An 18,912-nucleotide genomic window follows, 5' to 3' on the forward strand; every position below is an offset into this window, starting at 1 on the left:
TGTCCTTACTGATTGCACACTGGAATCTGTCCAGTCTGATTGCACACTGGATTCTGTCCAGTCTGATTGTACACTGAAATAATTGCAGTCTGATTGCACACTGGAATCTGTCCAGTCTGATTGCACACTGGAATCTGTCCAGTCTGATTGCACACTGGAATCTGTCCAGTCTGATTGCACACTGGAATCTGCCAGTCTGATTGCACACTGGAATCTGTCCAGTCTGATTGCACACTGGAATCTGTCCAGTCTGATTGTACATTGGAATCTGTCCAGTCTGATTGTACACTGGAATCTGTCCTGTCTGATTGTACACTGGAATCTGTGCAGCCCGATTGTACACTGGAATCTGTCCTGTCTGATTGTACACTGGATCCTGTCCAGCCTGATTGTCCACTGGGATCTGTCCAGTCTGATTGCACACTGGAATCTGTCCAGTCTGATTGTCCACTGGGATCTGTCCAATCGCATTGTACTCTGGAATCTGTCCAGTCTGATTATACACTGGAATCTGTACTGTCTGACTGTACACTGGAATCTGTCCTTACTGATTGCACACTGGAATCTGTCCTTACTGATTGCACACTGGAATCTGTTCTGTCTGATTGTACACTGGAGTCTGTCCAGTCTCATTGTACACTGGAGTCTGTCCAATCTGATTGTACACTGGAATCTGTCCAGTCTGATTGCACACTGGAATCTGTCCAGTCTGATTGTACACTGCAATCTGTCCAGTCTGATTGTACACTGGAGTCTGTCCTGTCTGACTGTACACTGGAATCTGTCCAATCTGATAGAAAATTTAAAAAACTGCTCTCAACAAAAGAACAACAAAGAACAATACAGCACAGGAACAGGCCCTTCGGCCCTCCAAGCCCGCGCCGCACCCTGGTCCAAACTAGACCATTTGCACACTGGAATCTGTCCAGACTGACTGTACACTGTAATCCGTCCATTGTGCACTGGAGTCTGACTATGAATGGAATCTGTCCGGTTTGTATACTGTAAGCTGTCCAGTCTGTACACTGGAATCTGTGCAGTCCGAGTGTACACCGGAATTTTTCCAGTCTAATTGTACACTGGAGTCTGTCCAGTCTGATTGCACACTGGAATCTGTCCAGTCTGATTGCACACTGGAATCTGTCCAGTCTGATTGCAGACTGGAATCTGTCCAGTCTGATTGCACACTGGAATCTGTCCAGTCTCATTGTACACTGGAATCTGTCCAGTCTGATTGTACACTGGAATCTGTCCAGTCTGATTGCACACTGGAATCTGTCCAGTCTGATTGCACACTGGAATCTGTCCAGTCTGATTGCACACTGGAATCTGTCCAGTCTGATTGTATACTGGAATCTGTCCAGTCTGATTGTACACTGGAATCTGTCCTGTCTGATTGTACACAGGAATCTGTCCAGCCCGATTGTACACTGGAATCTGTCCTGTCTGATTGTACACTGGAATCTGTCCAGTCTGATTGCACACTGGAATCTGTCCTTACTGATTGCACACTAGAATCTGTCCAGTCTGATTGCACACTGGATTCTGTCCAGTCTGATTGTACACTGAAATAATTGCAGTCTGATTGCACACTGGAATCTGTCCAGTCTGATTGCACACTGGAATCTGTCCAGTCTGATTGCACACTGGAATCTGTCCAGTCTGATTGCACACTGGAATCTGTCCAGTCTGATTGCACACTGGAATCTGTCCAGTCTGATTGCACACTGGAATCTGTCCAGTCTGATTGCACACTGGAATCTGTCCAGTCTGATTGCACACTGGAATCTGTCCAGTCTGATTGCACACTGGAATCTGTCCAGTCTGATTGCACACTGGAATCTGTCCAGTCTGATTGCACACTGGAATCTGTCCAGTCTGATTGTACACTGGAATCTGTCCTGTCTGATTGCACACTGGAATCTGTCCAGTCTGATTGCACACTGGAATCTGTCCAGTCTGATTGCACACTGGAATCTGTCCAGTCTGATTGCACACTGGAATCTGTCCAGTCTGATTGCACACTGGAATCTGTCCATTCTGATTGCACACTGGAATCTGTCCAGTCTGATTGCACACTGGAATCTGTCCAGTCTGATTGCACACTGGAATCTGTCCAGTCTGATTGCACACTGGAATCTGTCCAGTCTGATTGCACACTGGAATCTGTCCAGTCTGATTGCACACTGGAATCTGTCCAGTCTGATTGCACACTGGAATCTGTCCAGTCTGATTGCACACTGGAATCTGTCCAGTCTGATTGCACACTGGAATCTGTCCAGTCTGATTGCACACTGGAATCTGTCCAGTCTGATTGCACACTGGAATCTGTCCAGTCTGATTGCACACTGGAATCTGTCCAGTCTGATTGTACATTGGAATATGTCCAGTCTGATTGTACACTGGAATCTGTCCTGTCTGATTGTACACTGGAATCTGTGCAGCCCGATTGTACACTGGAATCTGTCCTGTCTGATTGTACACTGGATCCTGTCCAGCCTGATTGTCCACTGGGATCTGTCCAGTCTGATTGCACACTGGAATCTGTCCAGTCTGATTGTCCACTGGGATCTGTCCAATCGCATTGTACTCTGGAATCTGTCCAGTCTGATTATACACTGGAATCTGTACTGTCTGACTGTACACTGGAATCTGTCCAGTCCGATTGCACACTGGAATCTGTCCTGTCCGATTGTACACTGGAGTCTGTCCAGTCTGATTGTACACTGGAGTCTGTCCAGTCTGATTGTACACTGGAATCTGTCCTGTCTGATTGTACACTGGAGTCTGTCCAGTCTGATTGTACACTGGAATCTGTCCTGTCTGACTGTACACTGGAATCTGTCCAATCTGATAGAAAATTTAAAAAACTGCTCTCAACAAAAGAACAACAAAGAACAATACAGCACAGGAACAGGCCCTTCGGCCCTCCAGGCCCGCGCCGCTCCCTGGTCCAAACTAGACCATTTGCACACTGGAATCTGTCCAGGCTGATTGCACACTGGAATCTGTCCAGGCTGATTGCACACTGGAATCTGTCCAGGCTGATTGCACACTGGAATCTGTCCAGTCTGATTGCACACTGGAATCTGTCCTTACTGATTGCACACTAGAATCTGTCCAGTCCGATTGCACACTAGAATCTGTCCAGTCCGATTGTAAACTGGAATCTGTCCAATCGTACTGTACTCTGGAATCTCTCCAGTCTGATTGTACACTGGAATCTGTTCTGTCTGATTGTACACTGGAGTCTGCCCTGTCTGATTGTACACTGGAATCTGTGCAGTCTGATTGCAGACTGGAATCTGTCCAGACTGATTGTACACTGAAATATGTGTAGCCTGATTGCGCACTGGAATCTGCCCAGTCTGATTGTACACTGGAACCGGTTCAGTCCGATTGTACACTGGAACCTGTTCAGTCCGATTGTACACTGGAATCTGTCAGTCCGATTGTACACTGGAATCTGTCCAATCGTATTGTACTCTGGAATCTGTCCAGTCTGATTATACACTGGAATCTGTCCTGTCTGATTGTACACTGGAGTCTGTCCAGTCTGATTGTACACTGGAATCTGGCCTGTCTGATTGTACACTGAACTCTGTCCAGTCTGACTGTACACTGGAATCTGTCCAGCCTGATGGTACACTGGAGCCTGTCCAGTCTGATTATACACTGGAATCTGTCCAGTCTGACTGTACACTGGAATCTGTCCAGCCTGATGGTACACTGGAGCTTGTCCAGTCTGACTGTACACTGGAATCTGTCCAGTCTGACTGTACACTGGAATCTGTCCAGTCTGACTGTACACTGGAATCTGTCCAGTCTGACTGTACACTGGAATCTGTCCAGTCTGATTGTACACTGGAATCTGTCCAGTCTGATTGCACACTGGAATCTGTCCAGTCTGATTGCACACTGGAATCTGTCCAGCCTGACTTTGCTGTGCAATCTGTGTAGCTTGTTTTTGCCATGGAATCTGTCTATTCTGATTGTATACTGATATTTGTCCAGTCTGATTGTACATTGGAATCTGTCCAGTCCGATTGTACACTGGAATCTGTCCAATCAGACTTGACAGATTCCAGTATTCAGTCAGTCCGGACAGGTTCCAGTGTACAATCAGGTTGGACAGATTCCAGTGAACAAGGCAACTGGACAGATTCCAGAGTACAATCAGACTGGACAGATTCCAGTGGACAGTCTGAATGTACTCGGGAATCGGTCCAGTCTGACTGTACACTGGAGTCTGTCCCGTCTGACTGTTCACTGGATTCTGCCCAGTCTGACTGTATGCTGGAATCTGTCCAGTCTGAATGTACAGTGCAATCTGTCCAGCCTGATTGTCCACTGGAATCTGTCCAGTCTGATTATACACTGAAATATGTGCAGTCTGATTGTACACTAGAATCTGTCCAGACTGACTATACACTGTAATCTGTCCGGTCTGACTGTGCACTGGAGTCTGACTATGAACGGAATCTGTCCGGTTTGTATACTGTAAGCTGTCCAGTCTGTACACTGGAATCTGTGCAGTCCGAGTGTACACCGGAATTTTTCCAGTCCAATTGTACACTGGAGTCTGTCCAGTCTGATTGCACACTGGAATCTGTCCAGTCTGATTGCACACTGGAATCTGTCCAGTCTGATTGCAGACTGGAATCTGTCCAGTCTGATTGCACACTGGAATCTGTCCAGTCTGATTGCACACTGGAATCTGTCCAGTCTGATTGCACACTGGAATCTGTCCAGTCTGATTGCACACTGGAATCTGTCCAGTCTGATTGTACACTGGAATCTGTCCAGTCTGATTGTACACTGGAATCTGTCCTGTCTGATTGTACACTGGAATCTGTCCAGCCCGATTGTACACTGGAATCTGTCCTGTCTGATTGTACACTGGAGTCTGTCCAGTCTGATTGTACAGTGGAATCTGTCCAGTCTGACTGTACACTGGATTCTGTCCAGTCTGATTGTACACTGAAATAAGTGCAGTCCGATTGCACACTGGAATCTGTCCAGTCTGATTGCACACTGGAATCTGTCCAGTCTGATTGCACACTGGAATCTGTCCAGTCTGATTGCACACTGGAATCTGTCCAGTCTGATTGCACACTGGAATCTGTCCAGCCTGATTGCACACTGGAATCTGTCCAGTCTGATTGTACACTGGAATCTGTCCAGTCTGATTGCACACTGGAATCTGTCCAGTCTGATTGCACACTGGAATCTGTCCAGTCTGATTGTACACTGGAATCTGTCCAGTCTGATTGTACACTGGAATCTGTCCTGTCTGATTGTACACTGGAATCTGTCCAGCCCGATTGTACACTGGAATCTGTCCTGTCTGATTGTACACTGGAGTCTGTCCAGTCTGATTGTACAGTGGAATCTGTCCAGTCTGACTGTACACTGGATTCTGTCCAGTCTGATTGTACACTGAAATAAGTGCAGTCCGATTGCACACTGGAATCTGTCCAGTCTGATTGCACACTGGAATCTGTCCAGTCTGATTGCACACTGGAATCTGTCCAGTCTGATTGCACACTGGAATCTGTCCAGTCTGATTGCACACTGGAATCTGTCCAGTCTGATTGCACACTGGAATCTGTCCAGTCTGATTGCACACTGGAATCTGTCCAGTCTGATTGCACACTGGAATCTGTCCAGTCTGATTGCACACTGGAATCTGTCCAGTCTGATTGCACACTGGAATCTGTCCAGTCTGATTGCACACTGGAATCTGTCCAGTCTGATTGCACACTGGAATCTGTCCAGCCTGATTGCACACTGGAATCTGTCCAGCCTGATTGCACACTGGAATCTGTCCAGCCTGATTGTACACTGGAATCTGTCCTGTCTGATTGTACACTGGAATCTGTCCAGCCCGATTGTACACTGGAATCTGTCCTGTCTGATTGTACACTGGCGTCTGTCCAGTCTGACTGTACACTGGAATCTGTCCAGTCTGACTGTACACTGGAATCTGTCCAGTCTGACTGTGCACTGGAATCTGTCCAGTCTGATTGCACACTGGAATCTGTCCAGTCTGATTATACACTGGAATCTGTCCTGTCTGACTGTACACTGGAATCTGTCCAGTCTGACTGTACACTGGAATCTGTCCTCACTGATTGCCCACTGGAATCTGTCCTTACTGTTTGCACACTAGAATCTGTCCAGTCTGATTGCACACTGGAATCTGTCCAGTCTGGCTGTACACTGGAATCTGTCCAGTCTGATTGCACACTGGAATCTGTCCAGTCCGATTGCACACTGGAATCTGTCCAGTCCGATTGTACACTGGAATCTGTCCAATCATACTGTACTCTGGAATCTGTCCAGTCTGATTGTACACTGGAATCTGTCCAGTCTGATTGTACACTGGAGTCTGTCCAGTCTGATTGTACACTGGAGTCTGTCCAGTCTGATTGTACACTGGAGTCTGTCCAGTCTGATTGTACACTGGAGTCTGTCCAGTCTGATTGTACACTGGAGTCTGTCCAGTCTGATTGTACACTGGAATCTGTCCAGTCTGATTGTACACTGGAATCTGTCCAGTCTGATTGTACACTGGAATCTGTCCTGTCTGACTGTACACTGGAATCTGTCCAATCTGATAGAAAATTTAAAAAACTGCTCTCAACAAAAGAACAACAAAGAACAATACAGCACAGGAACAGGCCCTTCGGCCCTCCAAGCCCGCGCCGCTCCCTGGTCCAAACTAGACCATTTGCACACTGGAATCTGTCCAGGCTGATTGCACACTGGAATCTGTCCAGTCTGATTGCACACTGGAATCTGTCCTTCCTGATTGCACACTAGAATCCGTCCAGTCCGATTGCACACTGGAATCTGTCCAGTCCGATTGTAAACTGGAATCTGTCCAATCGTACTGTACTCTGGAATCTCTCCAGTCTGATTGTACACTGGAATCTGTTCTGTCTGATTGTACACTGGAATCTGTCCAGTCTGATTGTACACTGGAATCTGTCCAGTCTGATTGTACACTGGAATCTGTCCAGTCTGATTCTACACTGAAATATGTGTAGCCTGATTGTACACTGGAATCTGCCCAGTCTGATTGTGCACTGGCACCTGTTCAGTCTGATTGTACACTGGAATCTGTCCAGTCTGATTGTACACTGAAATATGTGTAGCCTGATTGCACACTGGAATCTGCCCAGTCTGATTGTACACTGGAACCTGTTCAGTCTGATTGTACACTGGAACCGGTTCAGTCCGATTGTGCACTGGAATATGTCAGTCCGATTGTACACTGGAATCTGTCCAATCGTATTGTACTCTGGAACCTGTCCAGTCTGATTATACACTGGAATCTGTCCTGTTTGATTGTACACTGGAGTCTGTCCAGTCTGACTGTACACTGGAATCTGTCCTTACTGATTGCACACTAGAATCTGTCCAGTCCGATTGCACACTGGAATCTGTCCAGTCCGATTGTACACTGGAATCTGTCCAATCATACTGTACTCTGGAATCTGTCCAGTCTGATTGTACACTGGAGTCTGTCCAGTCTGATTGTACACTGGAGTCTCTCCGGTCTGACTGTACACTGGAATCTGTCCTTACCGATTGCACACTGGAATCTGTCCAGTCCGATTGCACACTGGAATCTGTCCAGTCCGATTGTACACTGGAATCTGTCCTTACCGATTGCACACTGGAATCTGTCCAGTCTGATTGCACACTGGAATCTGTCCAGTCCGATTGCACACTGGAATCTGTCCAGTCCGATTGTACACTGGAATCTGTCCAATCATACTGTACTCTGGAATCTGTCCAGTCTGATTGTACACTGGAGTCTGTCCAGTCTGATTGTACACTGGAGTCTGTCCAGTCTGATTGTACACTGGAGTCTGTCCAGTCTGATTGTACACTGGAGCCTGTCCAGTCTGATTGTACACTGGAATCTGTCCAGTCTGATTGTACACTGGAATCTGTCCTGTCTGACTGTACACTGGAATCGGTCCAATCTGATAGAAAATTAAAAAAACTGCTCTCAACAAAAGAACAACAAAGAACAATACAGCACAGGAACAGGCCCTTCGGCCCTCCAAGCCCGCGCCGCTCCCTGGTCCAAACTAGACCATTTGCACACTGGAATCTGTCCAGGCTAATTGCACACTGGAATCTGTCCAGGCTGATTGCACACTGGAATCTGTCCACTCTGATTGCACACTGGAATCTGTCCTTACTGATTGCACACTAGAATCTGTCCAGTCCGATTGCACACTGGAATCTGTCCAGTCCGATTGTAAACTGGAATCTGTCCAATCGTACTGTACTCTGGAATCTCTCCAGTCTGATTGTACACTGGAATCTGTTCTGTCTGATTGTACACTGGAGTCTGCCCTGTCTGATTGTACACTGGAATCTGTCCAGTCTGATTGTACACTGGAATCTGTCCAGTCTGATTGTACACTGGAATCTGTCCAGTCTGATTGTACACTGGAATCTGTCCAGTCTGATTGTACACTGGAATCTGTCCAGTCTGATTGTACACTGAAATATGTGTAGCCTGATTGCACACTGGAATCTGCCCAGTCTGATTGTACACTGGAACCTGTTCAGTCTGATTGTACACTGGAACCTGTTCAGTCTGATTGTACACTGGAACCTGTTCAGTCTGATTGTACACTGGAACCTGTTCAGTCCGATTGTACACTGGAATATGTGTAGCCTGATTGCACACTGGAATCTGCCCAGTCTGATAGTACACTGGAACCTGTTCAGTCTGATTGTACACTGGAACCTGTTCAGTCCGATTGTACACTGGAATATGTCAGTCCGATTGTACACTGGAATCTGTCCAATCATATTGTACACTGGACTCTGTCCAGTCTGATTATACACTGGAATCTGTCCTGTCTGATTGTACACTGGAGTCTGTCCAGTCTGATTGTACACTGGAATCTGTCCTGTCTGATTGTACACTGGACTCTGTCCAGTCTGATTGTACACTGGAATCTGTCCAGTCTGACTGTACACGGGAATCTGTCCAGCCTGATGGTACACTGGAGCCTGTCCAGTCTGACTGTACACTGGAATCTGTCCAGTCTGACTACACTGGAATCTGTCCAGCCTGATGGTACACTGGAGCCTGTCCAGTCTGACTGTACACTGGAATCTGTCCAATCTGACTGTACACTGGATTCTGTCCAGCCTGACGGTACACTGGAGCCTGTCCAGTCTGACTGTACACTGGAATCTGTCCAGTCTGACTGTACACTGGAATCTGTCCAGTCTGACGGTACACTGGAGCCTGTCCAGTCTGACTGTACACTGGAATCTGTCCAGTCTGACTGTACACTGGAATCTGTCCAGTCTGATTGTACACTGGAATCTGTCCAGTCTGATTGTACACTGGATTCTGTCCAGTCTGATTGTACACTGGATTCTGTCCAGTCTGATTGTACACTGGAATCTGTCCAGTCTGATTGTACACTGGAATCTGTCCAGTCTGATTGTACACTGAAATATGTGCAGCCTGATTGCACACTGGAATCTGCCCAGCCTGATTCTAGGCTGGAACCTGTTCAATCTGCTTGAACACTGGAATCTATCTCGTCTGATTGAATGCTGGAATCTGTCCAGGCTGTTTGGCCAATTGGATTGTTGACTGGAATCTGTCCTGTCTGATTTTGCTCTCGAAGCTGTCCAGTCTGCTTGTAAACTGGAATCTGTTCAGTCTGATTGTAGACTGGAATCTGTTCAGTTTGATTGTGCACTGGAACTTGTTCAGTTTGATTGTAATTGGAATTCGTCCAGTCTGATTTTGCTCTATTATCTGTCCACTGTTATTTTGCTCTGGAATCTATGCAGTCCGATTGTATACTGGAATCTGTCTGGTCTGTACACTGGAAACTGTCCAATCTGTACAGTGGAATCTGTCCAGACTGACTCTACACTGGAATCTGTCCGGTCCGATTGTACGCTGGAATCGGTCCTGTCCAATTGTCTTCGGGAATCTGTCCAGTCCGATTGTACACTGGAATCTGTCCAGTTGGATTGTACAAGGAAATCTGTCCAGTCTGATTGTACACTGGAATCTGTCGAGTCTGATTGTACACTGGAATCTATCTAGTCTGACTGAATGCTGGAATCTGTCCAGGCTGATTGGCCAGTTGGATTGAACACTGGAATCTGTCCTGGCTAATTACGCACTGGAATTTGTCCAGTCTGATTTTGCTCTAGAATCTGTCCAGTCTGCTTGTAAACTGGAATCTGTTCAGTCTGATTGTAGACTGGAATTTGTCCAGTTTGATTGTACGTTGGTATCCGTCCAGTCTGATTTTGCTCTACAATCTGTCCACTCTGATTTTGCTCTGGAATCTATCCAGTCTGATTGTACACTGGAATCTGCCGGTCAGATTGTATACTGAAATCTGTCCAGGCTGATTGTCCGGTCTCATTGAACACTGGAATCTGTCCAGTTTGATTACAGACTGGAATTTGTCTGGTCTTTCTGTACAGTGGAATTTGTGTGGTCTGACTGTACACTGGAATCGGTTGGGTCTGACTGTACACTGGAAACTGTCTGGTCTGACTGTACACTGGAATTAGCCTGGTCTGACTGTACACTGGAATCTGTCCGGTCTGACTGTACACTGGAATCTGTCTGGTCTGACTGTACACTGGAATCTGTCTGGTCTGACTGTACACTGGATTCTGTCCGGTCTGACTGTACATGGATTTGTTGCAATCTAATTATACACTGGCATCTGTCCAGTCTGTTTATATCCTCGAATCTGTGCAGTCGGATTGTGCACCGGAATCATCACAGTCTGATTGTACACTGGAATCGTTGCAGTCTCAAAATAATTGTTCACAAACACCAGTGTTCTGTCAATTTTTGGAGCCAGAGCCAAGCAACTCATAGCATCATTTTAGATCAACTTTGATAATATTTAGTGTCGGCTTGGACAGAGAACTGGAAGATGCTGTATTTGAATATGTAAACAATTATTATTACTGCTGCCTAATGTTCCACTGCAGTATTCTCAGGTTCTCACCTGCGCTGCGGCTTTCTAATACCATTCCAAATATTCCTAAATTCATTGTTTAGCAAAGGTTTAGTATCGCTTCCTTGTGTTTATACACTGATGGAATATCGAGGATCTTGCGTGCTTTTTGTCAACTTTCCCAACCAGTCTTGTCAAAGTGAGCAGTCGCTCTACTAGACATGAACAACCTTTACCATGTTACCCTATCCTCTTGTGACAGTTCTTTCTGGGTAGTGAGTGCTCTGCAGCCCTTCTGACCTCTGCTCCCCACTGTTTTAAAGCAGTGAATGGGTGAAATTTGACCCAGGGCCTGGTCTCCGTCCTGTGCTTTCTGAAATATCGAACTATTCTCTGCTTGTTAACCATTCTGTACTCTCTCATTCAGCACACATTGGTCCCCCCGAGCTCCCTGAAACCATGCGGTGCTGTCTATATACTGTGTCCTACCTTCACTAATCCCAGTTTTTGTTCCTCCCTGCAGTGTTTGGTGATTGGAGCTGGCCCTTGTGGTCTGCGTACAGCCATTGAGCTCGCATTCCTTGGAGCCAAAGCTATAATTGTGGAGAAACGTGACACCTTCTCCAGAAACAATGTCTTGCACTTGTGGCCATACACGATTCAGGATCTGCGGAACTTGGGGGCCAAGAAGATCTATGGGAAATTCTGCGCTGGAGCCATTGATCATATCAGTGAGTTATCCTATCACCACACTGTCTTGTGTGACACTTACTCTGGAGAAAAACAATGCAACAGGTTACTGCACTGCCCAGGACTGCAGTGGACCTTCTCCGTCTCACCCAACACTATTCAGTGTTCAGGAAGGACAGACGGAAAGGAAAAGGTGGTGGAGTAGTATTGTTGATTAAAAATGATATTGATGCAATATTGAGGAATTATATCACCATAGATGATGTGGAATCTGTATGGGTCGAGATAAGAAACAACAAGTGGCTAAAAACATTGGTGGAGGTGGTATATGGACCACCAAACAGTCGTGGTAATGTTGGGAACAGCATTAGACAGGAAATCAGAGATGCATGTGTGAAAGGGAACATTTGTGATTATGGGCAACTTTAATCCGCATATAGATTGGGAAAGTCAAATTAGTCACAGTACAATACAGGAGGAATTTCTGGAATGCATACAGGATGGTTTCCTGCGGTAATACATTGAGGAACCAACAAGGGAACAGGCCATCTTGGACAGGGTGCTGAGCAATGAGAAAGGATTAGTTGGCAATATAGTTGTGAGAGAACCCTTGGGGACGAGTGAACAGAATATGGTAGAATTCTTTGTCAAGGTGGATAGTGACGTAGTTGATTCTGAGACCAAGGTCCTGAATCTCTATGAAGGTAACTATGATGGCATGAGACATGAATTGGCCGTGATGATTGGGAAACATTACTGAAAGGAAAGGCAGTGATGGGCAATGGCAGGCATTTAAAGAACGAATAGGTGAACACAGAACATAGAACATTACAGCGCAGTACAGGCCCTTCGGTCCTCGATGTTGCGCCGACCTGTGAAACCAATCTAAAGCCCATCTAACCTACACTATTCCAATATCATCCATATGTTTATCCAATGACCATTTAAATGCCCTTAATGTTGGCGAGTCCACTACTGTTGCAGGCAGGGCATTCCACGCCCTTACTACTCTCTGAGTAAAGAACCTACCTCTGACGTCTGCCCTATATCTGTCACCCCTCAATTTAAAGCTATGTCCCCTCATGCTAGCCATCACCATCCGAGGAAAAAGGCTCTCACTGTCCACCCTATCTAATCCTCTGATCATCTTGTATGCCTCTATTAAGTCACTTCTTAACCTTCTTCTCTCGAATGAAAACAGCCTCAAGTCCCTCAATAAGACCTTCCCACCAAACCAAGCAACATCCTGGTAAATCTCCTCTGCACCCTTTCCAATGGTTCCACATCCTTCCTATAATACGGCGACCAGAACTGTACGCAATACTCCAAGAGCGGCCGCACCAGAGTTTTGTACAGCTGCAACATGACCTCATGGCTCCGAAACCTCATCCCTCTACCAATAAAAGCTAACACACCGTACGCCTTCTTAACAACCCTTTCCACTTGGGTGCCAACTTTCAGGGATCTATGCACATGGACACCGAGATCTCTCTGCTCATCCACACTACCAAGTATCTTATCATTAGCCCAGTACTCTGTATTCCTGTTACTCCTTCCTTACTAGGTGAACTCCAGAAGCTGTTTACTCCTGTTTGACACATGAGTGGTAAGAGAATTGTGGTCAAACCATGGCTTACAAGGGAAATTAGAGATCGTATCAGATTCAAGGAAGCATACAAATTGGCAAGAAAAAGCAATAGCCCTGAGGGTTGAGAGCAGTTTAAAATTCAGCAAAGAAGGACCAAGGAATTGATTAAGAAGGGAAAAATAGAGTATGACAGTAAGCTAGCGGGAAACTTAAAAACTGTTTGTAAAATTTTATATAGATATGTAAAGAGAAAAAGATTGACAAAAACGAATGTAGACCCCTTACAACCAGAAACGGGAGAATTCATAACGGGGAATAAAGAAATGGCTGAGGAATTAAATTTGTACTTTGCTTTGGTCTTCACAAAGGAAGACATGAATGATGTGCCAGAAGTGCTGAGAGAAACATGTTTTAGTGAGGAGCTGAAGGAAATCAGCATTAGTAGAGAAATGGTTCTGGGGAAATTGATGGGTTTGAAGGTGGATAAATCTCCAGGTCCTGATAATCTTCATCCCAGAGTACTTAAGAAAGTGGCCCTGGAAATGGTATATCCGTTGGTGGTTATTTTCCAAAATTGTTTGGTATTGGAATAGTTCCTACAGATTGGAGGGTAGCTAATGTAAGCCCGCTATTCAAAAAGGGAGGTAGAGAGAAAACTGGGAACTATAGACCAGTGAGCCTAACGTCGGTACTGGGGAAGTTGCTAGAGTCCATTATTCAGGATTTCATAACTCGGCATTTGGAAGTCGGCATGGACTTACAGAGAGGAAATCATAGAACATAGAACATGGAACATAGAAAGCCACAGCACAAACAGGCCCTTCGGCCCACAAGTTGCGCCGATCACATCCCCACCTCTAGGCCTATCTATAGCCCTCAATCCCATTAAATCCCATGTACTCATCCAGAAGTCTCTTAAAAGACCCCAACGAGTTTGCCTCCACCACCACCGACGTCAGCCGATTCCACTCACCCACCACCCTCTGAGTGAAAAACTTACCCCTGACATCCCCCCTGTACCTACCCCCCAGCACCTTAAACCTGTGTCCTCTCGTAGCAACCATTTCAGCCCTTGGAAATAGCCTCTGAGAGTCCACCCTATCCAGACCCCTCAACATCTTGTAAACCTCTATCAGGTCACCTCTCATCCTTCGTCTCTCCAGGGAGAAGAGACCAAGCTCCCTCAACCTATCCTCATAAGGCATGCCCCCCAATCCAGGCAACATCCTTGTAAATCTCCTCTGCACCCTTTCAATGGCTTCAACATCTTTCCTGTAATGAGGTGACCAGAACTGCGCGCAGTACTCCAAGTGGGGTCTAACCAGGGTCCTATAAAGCTGCAGCATTATCTCCCGACTCCTAAACTCAATCCCTCGATTAATGAAGGCTAGTACGCCATACGCCTTCTTGACCGCATCCTCCACCTGCGAGGCCGATTTAAGAGTCCTATGGACCCGGACCCCAAGGTCCTTCTGATCCTCTACACTGCTAAGAATGGTACCCTTCATTTTATACTGCTGCTCCATCCCATTGGATCTGCCAAAATGGATCACTACACACTTATCCGGGTTGAAGTCCATCTGCCACTTCTCCGCCCAGTCTTGCATTCTATCTATGTCTCGCTGCAACTTCTGACATCCCTCCAAACTATCCACAACACCACCTACCTTGGTGTCGTCAGCAAACTTACCAACCCATCCCAAATCATGCTCAATGAATCTATTGGAATTTTTTGAGGATGAGTAGTTTTGAGGACTAGTAGTTTTGGCTAAGGAGAACACTGGCTGTGGTTTATTTAGACTTTCAGAAGACTTTGGACGAGGTTTCTCATACAGACTACAATGTCGAGTTAAAGCACCTGGATAAAAGCAAATTACTGCGGATGCTGGAAACTGAAACCAAAAGAGAAAATGTTGGAAATCTCAGCAGGTCTGGCAGCATCTGTAAAGAGAGAAAAGAGCTGGCATATTGAGTCCAGATGACGCTTTGTCAAAGCTAAAAGGCATAGGAAGTGGGAGATATTTATACTGGAGGGTGAGTGAAGGAAAGATGAGTCATTGCCACAAAACCAAGGGGAAGGGCTGCTCATGGCAGTCCATAGAGAGAATATAAGGTGTGAATGGCCAAACGGCAGAGAAGCTGAATTGGAATATATGCAACAGAGGCGAAGGAACTGAGAGAATGGAATGGAGTCCTTAGAGCATGTGGGCTGTGAAGAGCTGTAGTTGAGATAGCTGTGGGAGTCAGTGGGCTTGTAATGGATATTGGTAGATACTCTATTGCCGGAAATGGAGACAGAAAGGTCAGGCAAGGGAAGGGAAGTGGTGAGGGTGATGGAGGGGTGGAAGCGAAGTTCATGAATTTTTCCTGGTCCAGACGAGAGCATGAAGCGACACCAAATTAGTCATCGATGTACCAGTAAAGGAGTTGTGGGAGGGGACCAGATAGGAGTGGAACAAGGAACTTGCCACGTACACCATAAAAAGACAAGCATAGCTAGGACCAATGTGGGTACCCATTGCTATGCCTTTGATTTGAAGAAAGTGGAATTTAAGCTTCAGATTTCAGCTTAATAGAACATAGAACATTACAGCGCAGTACAGGCCCTTCGGCCCTCGATGTTGCGCCGACCAGTGAAACCAATCTAAAGCCCCTCCAGTCTACACTATTCCAATATCATCCATATGTTTATCCAATAACCATTTGAATGCTCTTAATGTTGACGAGTCCACTACTGATGCAGGCAGGGCATTCCACGCCCTTACTACTCTCTGAGTAAAGAACCTACCTCTAACATCTGTCCTATATCTATCACCCCTCAATTTAAAGCTATGTCCCTATAAAACTATTTATACAATTGGGTAAACTGGGGTTGTTCTCCCTGGAAAGACGGAGAATGAGGGGAGATCGAATAGAGGGGATAGAGGTTGGAAGCTTTTTCCCAGATCAGAAGTGACGATCACGAGGGGTCAGGGGCTCAAGGTGAGAGGGGCGAAGTATAACTCAGATATTAGAGGGATGTTTTTTACACAGAGGGTGGGTGGGGGCCTGGAATGCGCTGCCAAGTAGGGTGGTGGAGGCAGATATGTGACTAGGATGGCCACTGTAACACACTGAGTGCTTATCTGTTCTGTAGACCGTGTTAAATATTACTCCTGCACTAACAGGTATCCGACAACTGCAGCTGGTCCTGCTGAAGATTGCCTTGATCCTGGGGATTGAGATACACCTTAATGTGGAGTTCCGGGGGTTACTCCCACCGAGAGGCCAGAAAAATCCAAGTGAGTGAAATGGACTGGAATGTTCTAACACTATGAGATGATGTGTGTGTGTGTGCACGTGCATGATGCATGCATGGTGCTGTGCGAACAGGCACAGAGTGCTGTGTGTGTGCACGCGCGCGCGTGTGTGTGTGTGTGTGTGTGTGTGCGCGCGTGTGTGTCTGTGTGCGCGCGCGCGTGTGTGTGCACGCTGCCGTGTGCATGCTGCTGTGTGTGCGCATGAGCTGCTGTGCTGGCGCTGCTGCTGTGTGTGTGTGTGTCCATCCAGCAGTGTGGCTGAGCTGCTCTGTGTGTGTGTGTGTGTGTGTGTGTGTGTGTGCGTGTGTGCGTGTGTGCGTGTGTGCGTGTGTGCGTGCGTGCGTGCGTGCGTGCGTGCGCGAACAAAAAGAACAAAGAAAATTACAGCACAGGAACAGGCCCTTCGGCTCTCCAAGCCTGCACTGACCATGTTGCCCGACTTAACTAAAACTCCCTACCCTTCCGGCAACCATATCCATCTATTCCCATCCTATTCATGTATTTGTCAAGACGCCCCTTAAAAGTCACTACCGTACCCGCTTCCACTACCTCCCCCGGTAGCGGTAGGGTGGGATTGTGGTCGGTGTAGACTCGATGGGCCAAATGGCCTCTTTCTACACTGTAGGGTTTCTGTGATTCTATGATTCCAGGCACCCACCATCCTCTGTACAGAAAATCTGCCTCGTACATCTCCTTTAAACCTTGCCCCTTGCACCTTAAACCTACGCCCCCGAGTAATTGACTCTTCCACCCTGGGAAAAAGCTTCTGACTATCCACTCTGTCCATGCCTCTCATAATCTTGTAGATTTCTATCAGGTCGCCCCTCAACCTCTGTCGTTCCAATGAAAAACCAAGTTTCTCCAACCTCACCTCATAGCTTAATGCCTTCCATACCAGGCAATATCCTGGTAAATCTTTTCTGTACCCTCTCCAAAGCCTCCACATCCTTCTGGTAGTGTGGCGACCAGAATTGAACACTATATTCCAAGTGCGGCCGAGCTAAGGTTCTATAAAGCTGCAACATGACTTGCCAATTTTTAAACTCAATTCCCCGGCCGATGAAGGCAAGCATGCCGTATGCCTTCTTGACTACCTTTTCCACCTGCATTGTCACTTTCAGCGACCTATGTACCTGTACACCCAGATCCCTTTGCCTATCAATACTCCGAAGGGTTCTGCCATTTACTGTATATTTCCTATCTGTATTAGACCTTCCAAAATGCATTACAAAGAACAAAGAACAATACAGCACAGGAACAGGCCCTTCGGCCCTCCAAGCCCGCGCCGCTCCCTGGTCCAAACTAGACCATTCTTTTGTATCCCTCCATTCCCACTCCGTTCATGTGGCTATCTAGATAAGTCTTAAACGTTCCCAGTGTGTCCGCCTCCACCACCTCGCCCGGCAGCGCATTCCAGGCCCCCACCACCCTCTGTGTAAAAAACGTCCTTCTGATATCCGTGTTAAACCTCCCCCCCCCTCACCTTGAACCTATGACCCCCCGTGAACGTCACCACCGACCTGGGAAAAGCTTCCCACCGTTCACCCTATCTATGCCTTTCATAATTTTATACACCTCTATTAGGTCACCCCTCATCCTCCGTCTTTCCAGTGAGAACAACCCCAGTTTACCCAATCTCTCCTCATAACTAAGCCCCTCCATAACAGGCAACATCCTGGTAAACCTCCTCTGCACTCTCTCTAAAGCCTCCACGTCCTTCTGGTAGTGTGGCGACCAGAACTGGACGCAGTATTCCAAAAGCGGCCGAACCAACGTTCTATACATCTGCAACATCAGACCCCAACTTTTATACTCTGTGCCCCATCCTATAAAGGCAAGCATGCCATATGCCGCCTTCACTACCCTCTCCACCTGTGACGTCACCTTCAAGGATCTGTGGACTTGCACACCCAGGTCCCTCTGCGTATCTACACCCTTTATGGTTCTGCCATTTATCGTATAGCTCCCCCCTACGTTAGTTCTACCAAAATGCATCACTTCGCATTTATCTGGATTGAACTCCATCTGCCATTTCTTTGCCCAAATTTCCAGCCTATCTATATCCTTCTGTAGCCGCTGACAATGTTCCTCACTATCTGCAAGTCCAGCCATTTTTGTGTCGTCCGCAAGCTTACTGATCACCCCAGTTACACCACCTTCCAGATCGTTTATATAAATCACAAACAGCAGAGGTCCCAATACAGAGCCCTGCGGAACACCACTAGTTACAGGCATCCAGCCGGAAAAAGACCCTTCCACTACCACCCTATGTCTTCTGTGACCAAGGCAGTTCTCCAGCCATCTAGCCACCTCCCCCTTTATCCCATGAGATCCAACCTTTTGCACCAAC

At 46.7% G+C, this 18,912-nt stretch overlaps 1 protein-coding gene across 9 annotated transcripts in view; it reads left to right on the forward strand.

Annotated features, from left to right (window-relative positions):
* LOC144498728 (protein-methionine sulfoxide oxidase mical3a-like) overlaps positions 1 to 18,912 on the forward strand; it is a 702,250-nt gene that overhangs the window by 125,174 nt on the left and 558,164 nt on the right. For all 9 annotated transcript variants that reach the window (XR_013498748.1, XM_078220302.1, XM_078220301.1 and 6 more), the window contains exons 3-4: positions 11,509 to 11,716; positions 16,431 to 16,544. Coding sequence is in view for 8 of the 9 variants with exons in the window: in XM_078220302.1 (XP_078076428.1) it covers positions 11,509 to 11,716; positions 16,431 to 16,544 (322 nt within the window). In the remaining variant the exon portion in view is untranslated. The remainder of the gene's footprint in view (positions 1 to 11,508; positions 11,717 to 16,430; positions 16,545 to 18,912) is intronic.

This window comes from Mustelus asterias, chromosome 9 (assembly GCF_964213995.1).
Source record: "Mustelus asterias chromosome 9, sMusAst1.hap1.1, whole genome shotgun sequence".
Taxonomy (NCBI): Eukaryota; Metazoa; Chordata; class Chondrichthyes; order Carcharhiniformes; family Triakidae; genus Mustelus; species Mustelus asterias.